A 14,789-nucleotide genomic window follows, 5' to 3' on the forward strand; every position below is an offset into this window, starting at 1 on the left:
ATATCCCAGTTTCATTTACAGATTTCACCATGCATCTGCAGCAGAGAGAGTTCGAGACTAAAAAATACAGCTTTCACACAAGCCTGTGACACTTCAAACAAAAAATGTTTTGCAAATGGGTTCAGATTATTTTTGAGGTTTCGCACTAAGGAAGTACGTTGTTGCAAACTTTGCTGCTGAGGGAAAACAGGCTGATGAATAGAAAGCAGGGCTGAACGCTGTTATGTAATGCTGATGCCCTCACTTACTCACCACTTATTGTGTCTGTTTAATAATGATTGTTTTCTTAAAATTGCTCTGATCTCCTACATAATGCCAATACATAATGTTTTATGGCTGGTTACATATTTTCTTGGTTGTAGCCTAAGTCCTCACTACATACAGATGTATTTAAAGTGACATAAACTATTCAGAAGTTATGTGTGATGAATTCCACGAAGCTTCAGCTGCAGCTGAAGACATGTTGCAGCCTGAAAAGTGCAAACAAAGAAAAGAAAAAAGAAGCAGCTCAACAGCACGATGAGCTAATTCAAGCTCCCAGAGTTCATCATCAGAAGCCCACTCAAAAACGTTGTCTGTCCTTTTTAGTCTGCGCTGCTCCAGAGCCGTGAAGTATGTGAGCCGTCCATGTGTTTCAGTCTGCTTTTAGCCCAGTGTTGACTGTAGCTAGCTGTGTGTGTGTGTTGTGTCGGGGGTATCGAAGCACAGAGCACATTCTTTCCTGTTGATGACTCACGTCCTGGGCATGGTACTGACTGTAAGCAAGGCCTTGGGGATCTTCAGCACACACACACTCACACACACACACACACACACACTCAAACCACCAGACTGTTTTCAGGGGATGTACTTATCAGCATACTTAAAAGCCAGAAGTTTACACAAATTTGCATGCGTGTGAGCACACACACAAAACACCACAGGCATTCTCTCAGTGTATTTAGTCCAGGAGATGGGGATGTATGTGTCCTGCTCACATGTGTAGCATACACCCAACAAACCACAACTTGAATCTAGTCTCACACACATAGGGAGTGGCCCTTTAACACACACACACACATAGGGGAAAAACATACACATGTACAGCCAGGTTTGGTATGCCATTTGTGGACACAAGTGCACCTCTGTACTTATGTAGGGGTGTAAGACGAACTCAAGAAAGAATCCGTTAGATTTACATTCACATCTGAGATGCTGATCCAGCAGGGTTCCCACGTGTCCTGGAAAACCTGAAAAACCTGGAAAATAGTTGACCAATTATCCAGTCATGGAGAACACATGGAAATTGAGAAAAAGGGTCAAATGTCCTGGAAAAGCTTGAGTTGTCCTGGAAAATGATTTATCACATGGTGACATCAGCTACCAGAGCTCTATTTGACTTCTCCAGACCCCACTAAGGATTTCTTTTCCAAAGATGTGCCCAGCGAGAAAAGACAGCTGCTTTAGGTGTGGTTTAAAAACAAAAACAACATGTTTTTGCATTGTTCTATGATAAATTTGTCTTAATTTCTGAGCACGTAAGATATTATTTCATAAATAAGTTAGAGCCATAGGTTGCGCATCTTTAAATCAAACTTCTGGGGGTGAGAGAAATGAAATAAATATAGAAACAAACTGGTTGAATGTACAAAATAAAGTACAACTGTCGAACTATAACTTCTCCAAAGCATGAATGGGACGGGGGCGATGTGTAAGGCCTAATAGCATGTCTGTCAGACTGTAGCAGCTGAAAATGTCCTGGAAAATGATTACAAGAAATGAGTGGGAACCCTGTCCAGGAGGAGGAGGAGGAGGAGGACAGGAAGGTGGAAGATGTTCGAAGACAGTCATGTGTTTAGTTGTTAGTTTTGTCGTACAGTACATAGATGGATGGAAGGGCTAAATGTGATCTATTAGTGTCGGAAATAAGTTTTGAACACGTATGACTGGGTTATATAAAGACCTTGTGGCTGTTTTAGTTTTAGTTTCACCAGACTTCACACTTAGTGCCTGCATCCAACTACCACTAACAGAGAAGACCACTGCATGGAGTCAAAAGTTGAGAGTGTTATTTGTTTTTTACTAATAGTGTTGTTCTGTATGACACCCTTCCTTGTTTACAAGTAGACCTTTGATCATAAAAGTTGTATGACACTGCCATGGTCATAAATACTGACTCTGAAACATTTATGAAGTTTGTCAGTGTGCGTGTGTGTGTGTGTGTGAGAGAGCTGCTCTTGATAAATGTAGTTTTGTCTGGGATATTTGTGTCTTGCTTCCGTAAAACAAAGCTGCTTTGGACTTTGGGAATTTCATTTCCACAATTAGGCTGCTCACAGTTAGTCAGACGCGGTGACTAAGTCATTCCTCCCTGTTTTTTATCTCTCTGCTCCTGCGCGCTGCCACTGTTCTCTCCACACGGAGCCCTAACCTTTGTGCTGCTCGGACATCAGCTCTTTTTTTTTTTTTTCAACCTTTCTCTGCAGTGCTGCTGCTGCTGCTGCTGCTGCTGCTGACTGTTGCGGTGTGGCCTTCAAAGGTCAGAGTGATGCGCCTGGTGGCTCCGCTGTGATCTGTGTTGCTGCGGTTTCCACAGAAACAGGACGGCGGTGGGCAGAAAGCACAGTCAAGTCGCAAAAAGATGACGTCGCCGTCGCCCACTCACAGTGACAGCAGCGGCTCCTCCAAACATGACAGCAACCAGGTGTGTGTGCGTCGCTGCGTATCTGTGTGTGTGTGTGTGTGTAAAAAGATTGCTTGCAGCCACTGTTAACATTTCAGTATTTGTTTTTACTCTCAGTAGATATCATCTGACCTCAGATTTGCTTAATTTAATGCATCATGTAACACAGTGTCCCAAAGCCATGAAGCCTGGCAAATATTATTATGTGTTTTTGCTGTCTAATATGTCAAATAATTATAATTTCATTCAATAATTAAGGGTTACTGTCTGTGTCTAAGTGTTCTTAGGAATGCACAAAAATAAAAACATGTTTTTACAATAATGGGCAACACATTGCACCTTTCTGTGGTGATGCTGATATGTGTACTACAGTGTCTGTCTGTGTTATTTTACAGTAAGGAGTATCACTTTTCTGTCTAACTCATACAGTTTTGCTCCCGTGTCTCTTTCCAGGACAGCTGGGAAATAGTGGAGGGGCTTCGAGGGGTTCCTGCTTCCATGCAGGAGCCCGAGAGGCAGGAGGGATTCCTGCTCAAGAGGAGGAAGTGGCCCATGAAAGGGTGGCACAAGGTAATCATCAGAGAGGTCACACTTGTTATTGCAGTCTCTGTCTTTTATTGAATCACAAAACAGCTATTTTTCACAACCTACTTCAAACTAAATAATTTTAGTCCTGTCTAACCAGAATTCAGACCTGCTGTTCCTCCTCTTCACCATGTATAGCCCTCTGTGTTTCCCTCCTTCATTGCATTCATTTTTATCCCCTGCTGATTACACTGTAACCCTGACTCATCTTCCTCTCCCACTTCTGTCTGTGAGTGTGCTCATATATACCTGGAAACTTCTGCCTTGCAACATGAAGGGATTTCCTGAGAGGACATTTTAGATCACAAGGACCATTCAAAGAGCCTTGGACATTGGATTTGTTGTTTTATTGTGAAACTAAAGTGTGCGTAAAAGCTGTGGTTATGTCATTGCATGGTCATTATGCACACGTATTTCACTGCTGCTCTTGTAAAATCTGAATGCCAAGGTCAAAGGAAAGTGGTGTTATTGGTGCAAAACTGCACAATATGTGCAAACCCTTTTTATTGGTGTTTTTTAACGGTTGTAGCAGCAAAAAAGTGCAATACAGCTGTGACTCATAGGTGGCAGGAACTGAAAACCTTCTTTCCTGTGATAAAATGCTGATTGTGCTTGATTTTCTTTCCCTCCCAGAGATACTTTCTTTTGGAGAAAGGAATCTTGAAGTATGCAAAGCGTGGGACTGATGTAGGTATCACCTAAAGAGCACCACCTGTCCGTCACTCTTGCACACAGACACATGCTAACACAGTGTGTTTTTGCACAGCTGAAGAAGGGAAAGCTTCACGGCTGCATAGACGTGGGCCTCTCCGTCATGTCAATCAAGAAGAAAGCCATGTGCATTGATCTGGACACAGAGGATAACATCTATCACCTGAAGGTAATCCTTGACACCCATACGCCATGTGAGCCATGTCAACTCTTGCAAACAACACCTACAGCCCCCTCCTCCTCCTCCTTCTTTCATTTCCTGTGTCTGTGTCATGCACAGACTGTCACGGCAGCTTTCTCCTAATTTGACCTTCTGTCACCCAGGTGAAGTCTCCGGAGCTGTTTGAGGAGTGGGTGTCGAAGCTGCGTCACCACCGCGTCTTTCGACAGAACGAGATCGCCATGTATCCCCACGAGAGGCACCTTTTCAACCCCCACGCCGCGTCCTCCCCCTCCCTCAACGACACTCTGAGAAAAGTAAGTTGTTCCAGTGCTCGCATGGTAGGAAACACTCTGAGAATAACATTGATGCGGTAGCGATGTTATTGCGATATCACGCTTCCTCAGCTGTATGTGCCTCTCTCAAAACAGAGGAGTACTCTCACCAAACAGGCGTCAGTCCACCAGGCCAAGGTCAGTTCTTGGCTCCACTCCTCAGAGGACATGGAGAGGTGCTGCAAAGGTTGGTCGCGTCGTCCTATTTTGTCTCTGTCCCTCTTCTTTTCTTACTCCACTAACTGCCTCACTGCATTGAATCTCTCGTGTTATGTTGTATATCTCATCAGTTCCCCTGCATGCAACCAAACTTTCATCTGATAATGATGATAATAATAATCATCCATCTCTCACTCACAGACTTGGAGGAGTGTGAATCATACCTGCTGGAACTCAACTTGCTGCTGAAGAGTATGGAGGTCCTCCACCGCACATACTCGGCTCCAGCCATCACTGCACTACAAGTAAACAAAAGCACGCAGATTAAATTGGCCGTGGTGTAAAAATATTGATTTGATCTTTGTGTTCATTAAAGCTATTTCTAATGGAAATCAAGTCATTTTGTAGCTTTTCTAGCTTGTAATAATACATCTCATGTGGTACCATAGGCATCTACTTATGATCACCCCAAAAAGGAGAAGAGGCCAAGGAGGTGGCGATCCAAAAACAGTGGCAAAGACGCCAAGGCCACACTACAGGTGCAAAACCATGCTGCTCATGATTATTGACTGTTAGTATCCAGAGGTTTGATGAATGAAGGGGAAATAATGCATCTGTTTCATCCTTCTCTGTTTATACCACAGGTCCCGAGCTGCATCTCCTCCAAGTCCCCTCGTCTCCACGCCTCCAACCCCAACCTCTCCACCACCGAGTCCAACCCCCAGGAGGTCTGTCCTGACTCCCCAGACTCGCCTACAGATGTGAACCGTCTTCAGGAGGACTTCTGCAGGCTGGCCAACAACAGTGAGCGCTTCTTTTAAAGTCCGACCGAAGACTGGTCAGGAGATCTGTTTAGTTTAGATTAAGAAAATATGCTTCTTTCATGTTTCTGTGTGTGGTGCGGTGGTTTCCATGACAACTCAGTTGTTGCCCTCTTTGTTTTCCGTCTCTTTTCCTTCCAGTCCATTCCTCACTGAAATCAGCCTTTAGTTCCCTGGCAGCAGAGAGAGACAAACTGAGGCACACCATCGACAAGCAGGCGCCCCAGCCGGTGCAGGTCATGGGCTTAAAAACCGCGTATGCCTCAGTAAGTGAATCTGTGATTTAGAAGTAATTAGGCATGATATGACCATAATGACGTTATATCACAGATCCTTCTTATCATCTCAACAGGAATGTTCAGCCGGCTCCCACTCCTTGGTCCACCAGGTTTCTAATGAGAGCAGAGCATCCATCCCAGAGTCGATATCAGAGTTCTTTGATGCTCAGGAGTACCTTCTCTCTTCTTCCTCCTCGGAGAACGAGGTCAGACACGCTCTACTACCTCATTATATTCTGCTTCTTCATGTTTAAAGGTAAATTATGTGATATTTTTGTAGTTTGTAAAATGTGAGATATGGGGAAAAACTGGACTCACATTCACCAGGTGACACTAAATTTCATCTCTATCTCTAGTTAAGAATTATTAACACATTAACACATGCCAAGCTTTTCATAGTAAATGTTTGTCATTTTTCTTTTTTAAATGTCTTTAATGTTTATTATTTTTATTATGAATTAACCATTTGTTACAAGCCTGTAGACTGCAGGTAATGTACAGTAGGTGGGTTAGTAGGTGTATTTGTATTCTGATGACTTGTCACTTTTTGTCTTTTGATTCTATCTTTGGATACCAACTGACCTTTCACCATTGATTTTTTTTTTGTCTCCAGGTGTCCGACGATGACTCGTACATCAGTGATGTCAGTGACACTGTCTCCATGGATACCTGCAGCAACGACGGAGCCAGTGAGAGGCACAACTCTGGTGCGTGATACAGTAACAAGTCGGGTGTCTGTGGATGTGTGCATGAGACGTTATAAAGAGACCTCATTCTGACAAAGAGAGGCAGTAAACCTCTTCATCTGCACCAAATAAATTATAAATGTCTGAAATCAGAAAGATTACTCACTTGCTCACAATATGTGCTGAACGTGACCAACGCCAAACATGTTTACAAACCCGGTGCAATTGATCATCATCCAGTATGCGTCAAAGCATCTGTGAAACAAGCATCACAAAGGCACTGCTGCAGATGGTGTTTGTTGAATATTTTAAATGCATACTGTAAACTCACTGTGTTTAGGTCGAACAAAAAGGAAGATACAGGGAGTTCATTCTTTTGGTTGAAAAATGGATGGAAACATTTGGTATAGATTACACAATTTCAACAAATATATAGCGTGGGCCTTATTTTTCTTAGCCGTTTTGTTGCAGAATAGTTTCCTATATGCAAATACTGTGCACTGTTAGATTCCATATAACAGGGTTTTTGAATGTGTGTTCCACCTTGATGAGGATTTCTGGACTGAAGCTAATAAAAAGCCAACATTTTTGTCAATATATTGTTTTCTATATTTAGATTTGACCATTTCCTTCCCAAAAAAAATCTAAAAAAACAGAAATCCCTCATTTGGTTTCATGAGAAGCCTCTCAAAGAGCATTTAGACCATGATGGGCCAGAATCCTCCACTTAAACAGTGACAGCAGTGACACAGAGAGCTCGTTTACACTAAGTGATACAGAAAAAGAGCCACCTGAAGCTTCAAGCCCTCACTCTGCTCCGCCTCTCTGTTCTTAAAAATACCCCTTTTCCCGTCCTTTCTCACCGCTGCTCTCTCTACATCTCTCTCCTCCAGTCAGCAGCGTGTTGACCCTCACTCGTCGTCGGCGCTCCACGCTGCCGTCTCCCTCTCCCACCAGCAGCGTCAGCCTGTGGAACATCCTGAGGAACAACATCGGAAAGGACCTGTCGAAGGTGGCCATGCCAGTGCAGCTCAATGAGCCTCTCAACACCCTGCAGAGGCTGTGTGAGGAGCTGGAGTACAGCGAGCTGCTGGACACTGCCAACCAGACCCAAGACCCTTACCAACGCATGGTGAGAGGAGAGAGAAAGCACGCACACAATAATGATGCTAGAATGAATATGGAGAAGTGAAATGCAGCCTTATCAGCAAGCACTTCTTTTACCTAAAACATAAATACATCTACACACGTGCATAAATGTGTCATTCTTGAATTCTGACTCATACCCTGAAGATCTCGGCTTGCAGAAAGCACAATTATTTATTAACTCTGATGTATACATGAACAAAAGCACACAGGAAGAACAATATCACAGAAGCTGCAGCTGTTTGTAGATAGGAGATGTCATCACTTTTTTTTTCAGACAGCTATACATTTGTTCATTGAGTATCTGAAGCAAATCCTGGCCTACACATAGGATTGTCTCTACAATCTTAGTTGCACATGTTTAAAGTCACATACATAAAAACACTAGTCACTAGAATGGCATGCAGTCAATGCCATACCTCCAAACAGTCCTACAGGTCTGTTGTTCTCCTGTACAGCCTTATGTATTTATTGTCTATAATCAGTACGTGAGATCGCCATAAGGTTTATTAACTCTTGTGTGAAATAACGTCATTGTCATTCATACACCTATTGTGTCACAGCTATGTTGCAACCGCCAATACTTTTTGTGTAATTTCATTAGTTGTATGTTGACGTAAATGCTGATTCTTCAGTATTGCTGGTGCCATTGTTACTCACTGTTCATAAATGCTGTTCTGTGTGTGATGGAGAAACATTACCTTCCACCTAATGTGGATTGTTATGTTAACACTTTTTGTAGTTCAACGTTTTAAAAAAAATTATATTTTCATTATTGCATTAAAAAACAAAAACAAGGATTCTGAAAACAGATGAAACAAAACAAGCAGGTAGGTAGGCGACTCGACAAATAACAAAATACATAAGTATATGGATGGCAGTCCATTATTAAAGTGTAAGGCCTTGATGCAATACACTCTGAGCCATATCAAGAATATTTTATACATGGTTTGGCTGTTTCCTTGACATATGCCATATGATAGTCAGATCATTTTGACGGTTCATTCTCCCCAACATTGTCTCACATTTTTTACATCAACATTGGTATTTCCTGTAAAAACTGGCAGATGTGGATGTCTTTTACACACAAAGACACATGTCGTTTTTTTATTTATTTTTTTACTTTTTTTGTTTTGAGAAAATCCTGTGATTCTTGGCATGTAAATACCGGGCAGACATTCACCTGTCCTTTCTGATTTTCTACACAGGTGTATGTTGCTACGTTTGCAATAACTGCCTATGCGTCCACCTACCATCGAGCAGCAAGCAAACCCTTCAACCCCGTCCTTGGAGAAACATATGAGTGTGACAGATCTGATAAGGGCTACGGGTTTATAGCTGAACAGGTAAAGGTCACACAGCACATGACACATGACTCACCACGTGGGAATAGTACACAGTCCACACAGCATGGGCTGAAATTTTGAAGTGACTGAGATAAGACTGATATTCCTGCCATTTAAAGCTGCTATATTGGCTACAGTTAAAGTTGCTACATTTTGTAATGTTGTAATGGTTAGGTTGTCTGATGGCAGAGCTTTCCATGAGGACATTGTGCACAGTATGAACAGCGCCCTCTTCCTGTCGTTTGCAAAATAAAGACTTCTTTAAAAGTTGCACATCAACCCATCAGTCTTGTCTTTGGTGGTGGTGATGGTTTGTTTCCAGTAATTATGCTAAGCTTTCACAATATTTGTAGTCTACATCACCTATATACATAGTCTATAGCAAGCAACATTTCCCTCATATTGTGTTTAACTGCTACAATCTATAGTTGTTGTTGTTTTTTTATCTAATCTCCTATCTCTTCTCCCCATTTCCCAGGTGAGTCATCACCCACCTGTGTCAGCATGCCACTCTGATTCAAAGAACTTCAGCTTTTGGCAAGGTGAGCAGGAGAGGACATGTCTGAAGTAAACATGCAGTTCCCCTCTGTTTGACTGGGCTTACTTGGTTTTACTGCCACACCTTCGTTTCTGAGAGTTTGCAACATGTTGGGGTTAAATTTGAGGTCAAAGCTGCTGTTGTGCAAGAAGAAGCAGCCTTATTGAACCTAATCTGGCCAAAGTGATCTCTCAGTCATTTCCATTGTAGGGTGATTGTATTTACGCATTATCAGAAACGAGTGTGTGTAGCTTATACTGATGTGGCCTCATTTGTTATCTCTGCCCCTTTAAACTCCGGTATCTTGTTCAGAAGCAGCTGAGCAGCCAGTGGTAGTCGGAGAGTGTTGCCTTGTTTGCATTTCTCTCCGTGCACATGAATAAAGAAGTTGATTTATAAAAACAAATCCATTGTTCTTAGGGGAGACCAGAAAAAGAAGCTTAAGATCTAAATTAAGATATTTCCATTGTCACAAGCACACCTGTTATTTTGTCATCCATTCTCTTTTAGATGTCCGATGGAAAAACAAATTCTGGGGCAAATCCATGGAAATTGTTCCCATGGGAACCACGCATGTCACACTACCTGCGTAAGTCCCTCACTGGCTGTGTGTGGGTGTCTGTTTGCATGTGCACACGTACTTGTATTCTTCTGTGTTTAGGGTTCACATCACCATGGCATGCACTGCATAGGCTGAGAGTTTATGGTGAATGAGCATGAATCTTTTGACCAATTAAATACAGTATGTGTGTGATTCCTCCAGCTTTGGGGACCACTACGAATGGAACAAAGTGACGTCCTGCATCCATAACATCTTGAGTGGCCAGCGCTGGATTGAACACTATGGAGAGATGTCCATCAAAAATACCAACAGCAACGCCTGCCAGTGTAAAATTACATTTGTCAAGGTCAGGAAACAGATATTTAAATCCTTGTCTTTGCATCTATAAAAGAAGAAAATAAAAGATAAATCAACAGAAAGAGCCGTGACATGGTTCAGATATGGAAACGTTTCTTTACATCACTATGCTTTGAAACAAACTGCACATAATTGTACAACAGGGCTTACTATTGTTTCTCCTGCTAGTATGTTTTGATTTGTCACTTTCACCGACATCCGCCACCTGACATTTAGCAGTTGATCATCATCATCATCTGCTGAGCTGAAGGAGCAGACAGAGCAGAAATAACTGTCATTTCAATACAGGCATGTTTCACAGACCAACTCCTTGTACAGCTGTATGATCAATACTATAATGTACACAGCACCCTCTTCTGGACAAAAAGAAGAACTGAAATTACAAAAAAAAAATCAAGACATGAGAAAATAAAATAGGACAAACTTCTACACAGGCCAAACAAACATGCACATGTCATTTGTTCTCGGGTGTACAGTAGCTTTATTTATTTATTGACTTTAATCCCAAAGAAAGCTGTGTAGTAATAAGTGAAATTAAGCTATAGAAGAACTGTAGAAATGTGTCACTTCTATAATTTTACGGATTTTTAAGGAGGACAGCTGATCTTAGCCTCAGTGAAGCCGCATAACAAAGCGATATGGACTTGCTTTGTTGTACAGGCCTGTGTTCTGGTCTGTGTTTGTTTACGGATCCCTGTCTTGTTTAAGAGTGATCATGTACTTTGTGTTTGTTGTTGCTGTGGAGCTTCGGCTTCGAGCAGCGACGGTCTCACAGGCTGCTCAGTAGTTAGTTTTTATGTTGCTTTTGCCAGTGCGGTGGTAAGAATAAAGACTCCCACAGTACTGATGCCAATGGGCAAAGCTTTTCAGCAGCCGTTTCACCACAGCTACAGTACGCAGTTCTGCAAATCTGCGACTCTCCCAGAGGGTTGTCACGGCAATGAGGCACATATTCACCTCACCTACTGATGTTTTATTCTCCTGCAGGGAATAAATGACTGCCTCCAGATTTACAGTGGCAATTCTTTTGTTCTCTTATTAGTCTCAATATTATCGGTTGAATTAATATTTTACCCGTGTCTTTTACTATCTCAGGCAAGATCATGGAGCTCTACGGTTAACGAGATAGAGGGCGTGGTTACAGATTCAAATGGTAAAGTTGTACAATCCATTTTTGGAAAATGGCACGAGTCCGTGTTTCAAGGAGACCCGCCTTCTGCCACGTGCATCTGGAGAGCAAGTGAGTGATGGTCCCTGGAAATGTCAAACAGCTTTTACACTACAGCAGCTCTGTCTAAAACAATCCAAATGATCTAATCTGTGTGTGTCTATGTAGACTCCATGCCAGTGGACCAGGAGCAGTACTATGGCTTCACTCAGTTTGCAGTGGAGTTGAATGAGCTGGACTCCACCCTGAGACCTCTGCTGCCCCCAACAGACACACGCTTCAGGCCGGACCAGAGGTTGGCACTCTTTATCCATCTGTAATGTTGATTGCTGTTAGTCTTGCCACAACAAACACCATCCCTAACCTAACACCTAATACCTTATCATATAATATAATACTTTATTACAATTGTCACCTTTTAAACATATATTTATCTTTATTCTAATTGCCTGTACAGATGAATATGTAGCTTTAAATGATGTAAAGATACTAAAAGTGACAATTTAGCCCCAAACAGGTTTTGATTTTTTTTTCCCTTTCTGAAGTCCATGTGGTGTGAATTACAACACAGAAATATGACTGGTAACCATGGCAGCAGGAGTTTAAGTCCATGAGGATTAAGTCAAGCAATTGCCAACATCCACTCATAGAAAGAGATCATATTATATAGGCTACATAAAGGACAAATCATTTCCTCATAAATATTTTAGGATGGGCAAATAACACTCTCTAACACTATGAAAAATATGTTTAATACCAACAAGGCTCAATTTGTCAACACAAGTACTACTAGAGCGTCATAAAATTCTTCAACATTTCTTGTTACTATGCCTTTAATCGATAGGGCAGTTGAGAGAGACAGGAAATGAGGAGGCAGAGAGTGGGGGAATGATATGTAGCAAAGGACCCCACCTATGTCCCCTTTGAAATGGGGCCGGCTGCAGCGAATGAAGTCAAGAATGAACATTTTTTCAGTGTCATTGAAAGTTGGGTTGGATGATTTAGGAGCTATAGTAGGACAGAGACATGAAACCACAGAAAAAAGCCAAAGTTTTGTCCTGTTTACAATGGAGAACAGGTCGGATAAATAGTGGTGATGATGAGATGGAGATGGTCCAATGTACATCCAGACTGAATGACTGTCTCTGTCTGGTTTGTGCAGGCTGTTGGAGGAGGGGAACCCAGAGGCAGCGGAGGAGCAGAAGCAGAGGATAGAGCAGCTCCAGAGGGAGAGGAAGAAAGTGCTGCAGGACAACAACATGACACATCAGCCACGCTTCTTCAAGTATGCTCCTTTATTTGTTTGTGCGCTCTCTGTATATGAGTCTTTGTTTGCAATTAGACGCAGTGTTTACACATGTTTTTCCATATAATTGTCTTGCCCCAAACGCTCAGAGACCTCCACAGAAGCCGCTGTGCCTCATTTGTCATGAACGGCTATGACTAAGTTTCCTGCTCATTATCACAAAAAAAAAACATCACTATTATCCATTTATGTAATTTTCCATTACGTCACATCCATATCAGAACTAAAATTACATACTTTACTCATAACTGTTGTTACACCCAAGATTCTTATCAAGGTGATCCAAGAGGATATTATGAACATTTCATTTGATAATATTGTTTATATGTATATATATATAGAGCGAGATTTGAACAAAATAATTTCTGAATAGGTAATATTCTGGAAACTCAAGGTGTTTCATTGATTAAAAACAGGTTTCACTCTTGTTTTGTCGAACAGGAAGTCTAAGGATGACACGTGGGTGAGCAACGACACTTACTGGGAGCTGCGTAGAGAGCCCGGCTTCAGCAAAATGGACTTCCCTGTTTTGTGGTGACCTTGGATTTGATCTAACCTCTCCACTACAATTCATAAAGATCACAGACAGGGAAGTATAAAACAGAACTGAGACCAACCTCCAAGTGTCCTGACTTGGTTAACGTGAATGACTTCATGTCATGGTAACCCAAACCAATATGGACGCCCTGCTTCCACTTTAGGGGCAAAGCAGAGCCTGTAGAACTTCTATTGTATTTTTTGTTGTTTATTAAGTTCCTCCTAAAGGGTACACGTTCTCCTCTCATTGCTATTACTGTTATTCACACAGTGTCTGAGTAGAGTAAATATTCATATCATTATGTTATGTTGCATCTCAGCATTTACCAAAGTGCCTTTTATTGCAGTGCCGCACTCAATCAACTGCTTGAGCAGTTATGCAAAAACACTTTTAGTAAGAGACTTTAAAAACTCCTCGTTTGAAGATGTCAATAATATGTGGACTTTACTGGAGGAAATGGGATCAGGGTTGGAAGTGGACTTGTTAAAAAGGTCAAAAGTTGGTTGAGTGTTCCTCCATCCAGTCAGTATCATGACTCCAGGATTCTCCGATTGATTCGTAGCTTCTCATTTTAAAAGAGGGACTTATTTCAGTGTGCTGCCTTGTTGTACTGAGTCATGACTGTCATAGGACTGTAGATACAGTTTTTTACCGAGGGAAAAAAGCAATAATACTCCATGTTGAAAGAAGACAATAAACTGTACAATGGATGGACAAGTTAGTCTCAAGTCTTTATTGTCATATGCACCGGAGACAGCGTCACACAACTACAATGAAATGTTTATTCTGTGATACCTCCGGCAACATATAATTTAAAAAGCAAGTCATTTGTTATGCTGTGTCACATGTTGTGTGTGTTTCAGTGAGTAAAGCATGAGCCACACTTTAGGTTACATGATTTTCCCACCGCTAAAAATGAGTTAATACCTCCCAAAAATAATAATCATTACTAAGAGTCACTCGTTTTCACTATTAGTAGTGATGTAAACACAGAATTGTCACCATTCATCAATCCTCCTCTATATTAATACTTTTAAACAAAAATACATCCTTACATAATTTCTACTCATCCACCCATTCATGCATTATCTAAACGTACAGGCAGTCATTCACACATAAACAGATTCAAGTCTCGTTTGAACTTAACCTGTATTTCGAGGAAACCCACAGTGGCACCAGCTGGTCAGCAGGTTTTTACCAAAACCTGCTTCCTGTCAGGCAACACTGCTAATCACTGCACAACCTCTTCCAGATGTCCTTATGTTTCCATCACCCTGTTTTCCACTGCCTTAAAAAGGCCTGGGATTTGAGACTACAAGATTAGGAGATTCAGGCCATGAATGAACAACAATGTTGTTGTTGTTTTTTACAGGAGCCATGAATAGGGATCATACAAGCTGTACTTTTACATTACTGTATCTATTAGCCTGT

General features: G+C 41.7%; 1 protein-coding gene across 1 annotated transcript; it reads left to right on the plus strand.

Annotated features, from left to right (window-relative positions):
• The first annotated feature begins 2,473 nt into the window (after nt 1-2,473).
• LOC310993317 (oxysterol-binding protein-related protein 3-like) lies at nt 2,474-14,042 on the plus strand. The gene is made up of 21 exons (XM_083981638.1): nt 2,474-2,683; nt 3,116-3,232; nt 3,881-3,934; nt 4,014-4,127; nt 4,283-4,435; nt 4,550-4,640; nt 4,814-4,917; nt 5,062-5,151; nt 5,257-5,416; nt 5,575-5,699; nt 5,786-5,917; nt 6,325-6,418; nt 7,291-7,529; nt 8,752-8,889; nt 9,368-9,431; nt 9,938-10,016; nt 10,191-10,335; nt 11,442-11,586; nt 11,683-11,809; nt 12,677-12,799; nt 13,262-14,042. The coding sequence occupies exons 1-21, from the start codon at nt 2,621-2,623 to the stop codon at nt 13,356-13,358; spliced, it is 2,454 nt and encodes an 817-aa protein (XP_083837764.1). The 5' UTR covers nt 2,474-2,620; the 3' UTR covers nt 13,359-14,042.
• Nucleotides 14,043-14,789: the final 747 nt, after the last annotated feature.

Source organism: Trachurus trachurus (genome assembly GCF_905171665.1).
Source record: "Trachurus trachurus genome assembly, chromosome: 11".
Taxonomy (NCBI): Eukaryota; Metazoa; Chordata; class Actinopteri; order Carangiformes; family Carangidae; genus Trachurus; species Trachurus trachurus.

What these genes read in the sequence shown, in the direction of transcription:
- LOC310993317 (XM_083981638.1), top strand. Translation starts at nt 2,621, where the DNA reads ATGACGTCGCCGTCGCCCACTCACAGTGACAGCAGCGGCTCCTCCAAA. An exon ending in GTAAAATTACATTTGTCAAG is followed by an intron (nt 10,336 to 11,441) that starts GTCAGGAAACAG and finishes TTACTATCTCAG; the next exon opens with GCAAGATCATGGAGCTCTAC. An exon ending in CACGTGCATCTGGAGAGCAA is followed by an intron (nt 11,587 to 11,682) that starts GTGAGTGATGGT and finishes GTGTCTATGTAG; the next exon opens with ACTCCATGCCAGTGGACCAG.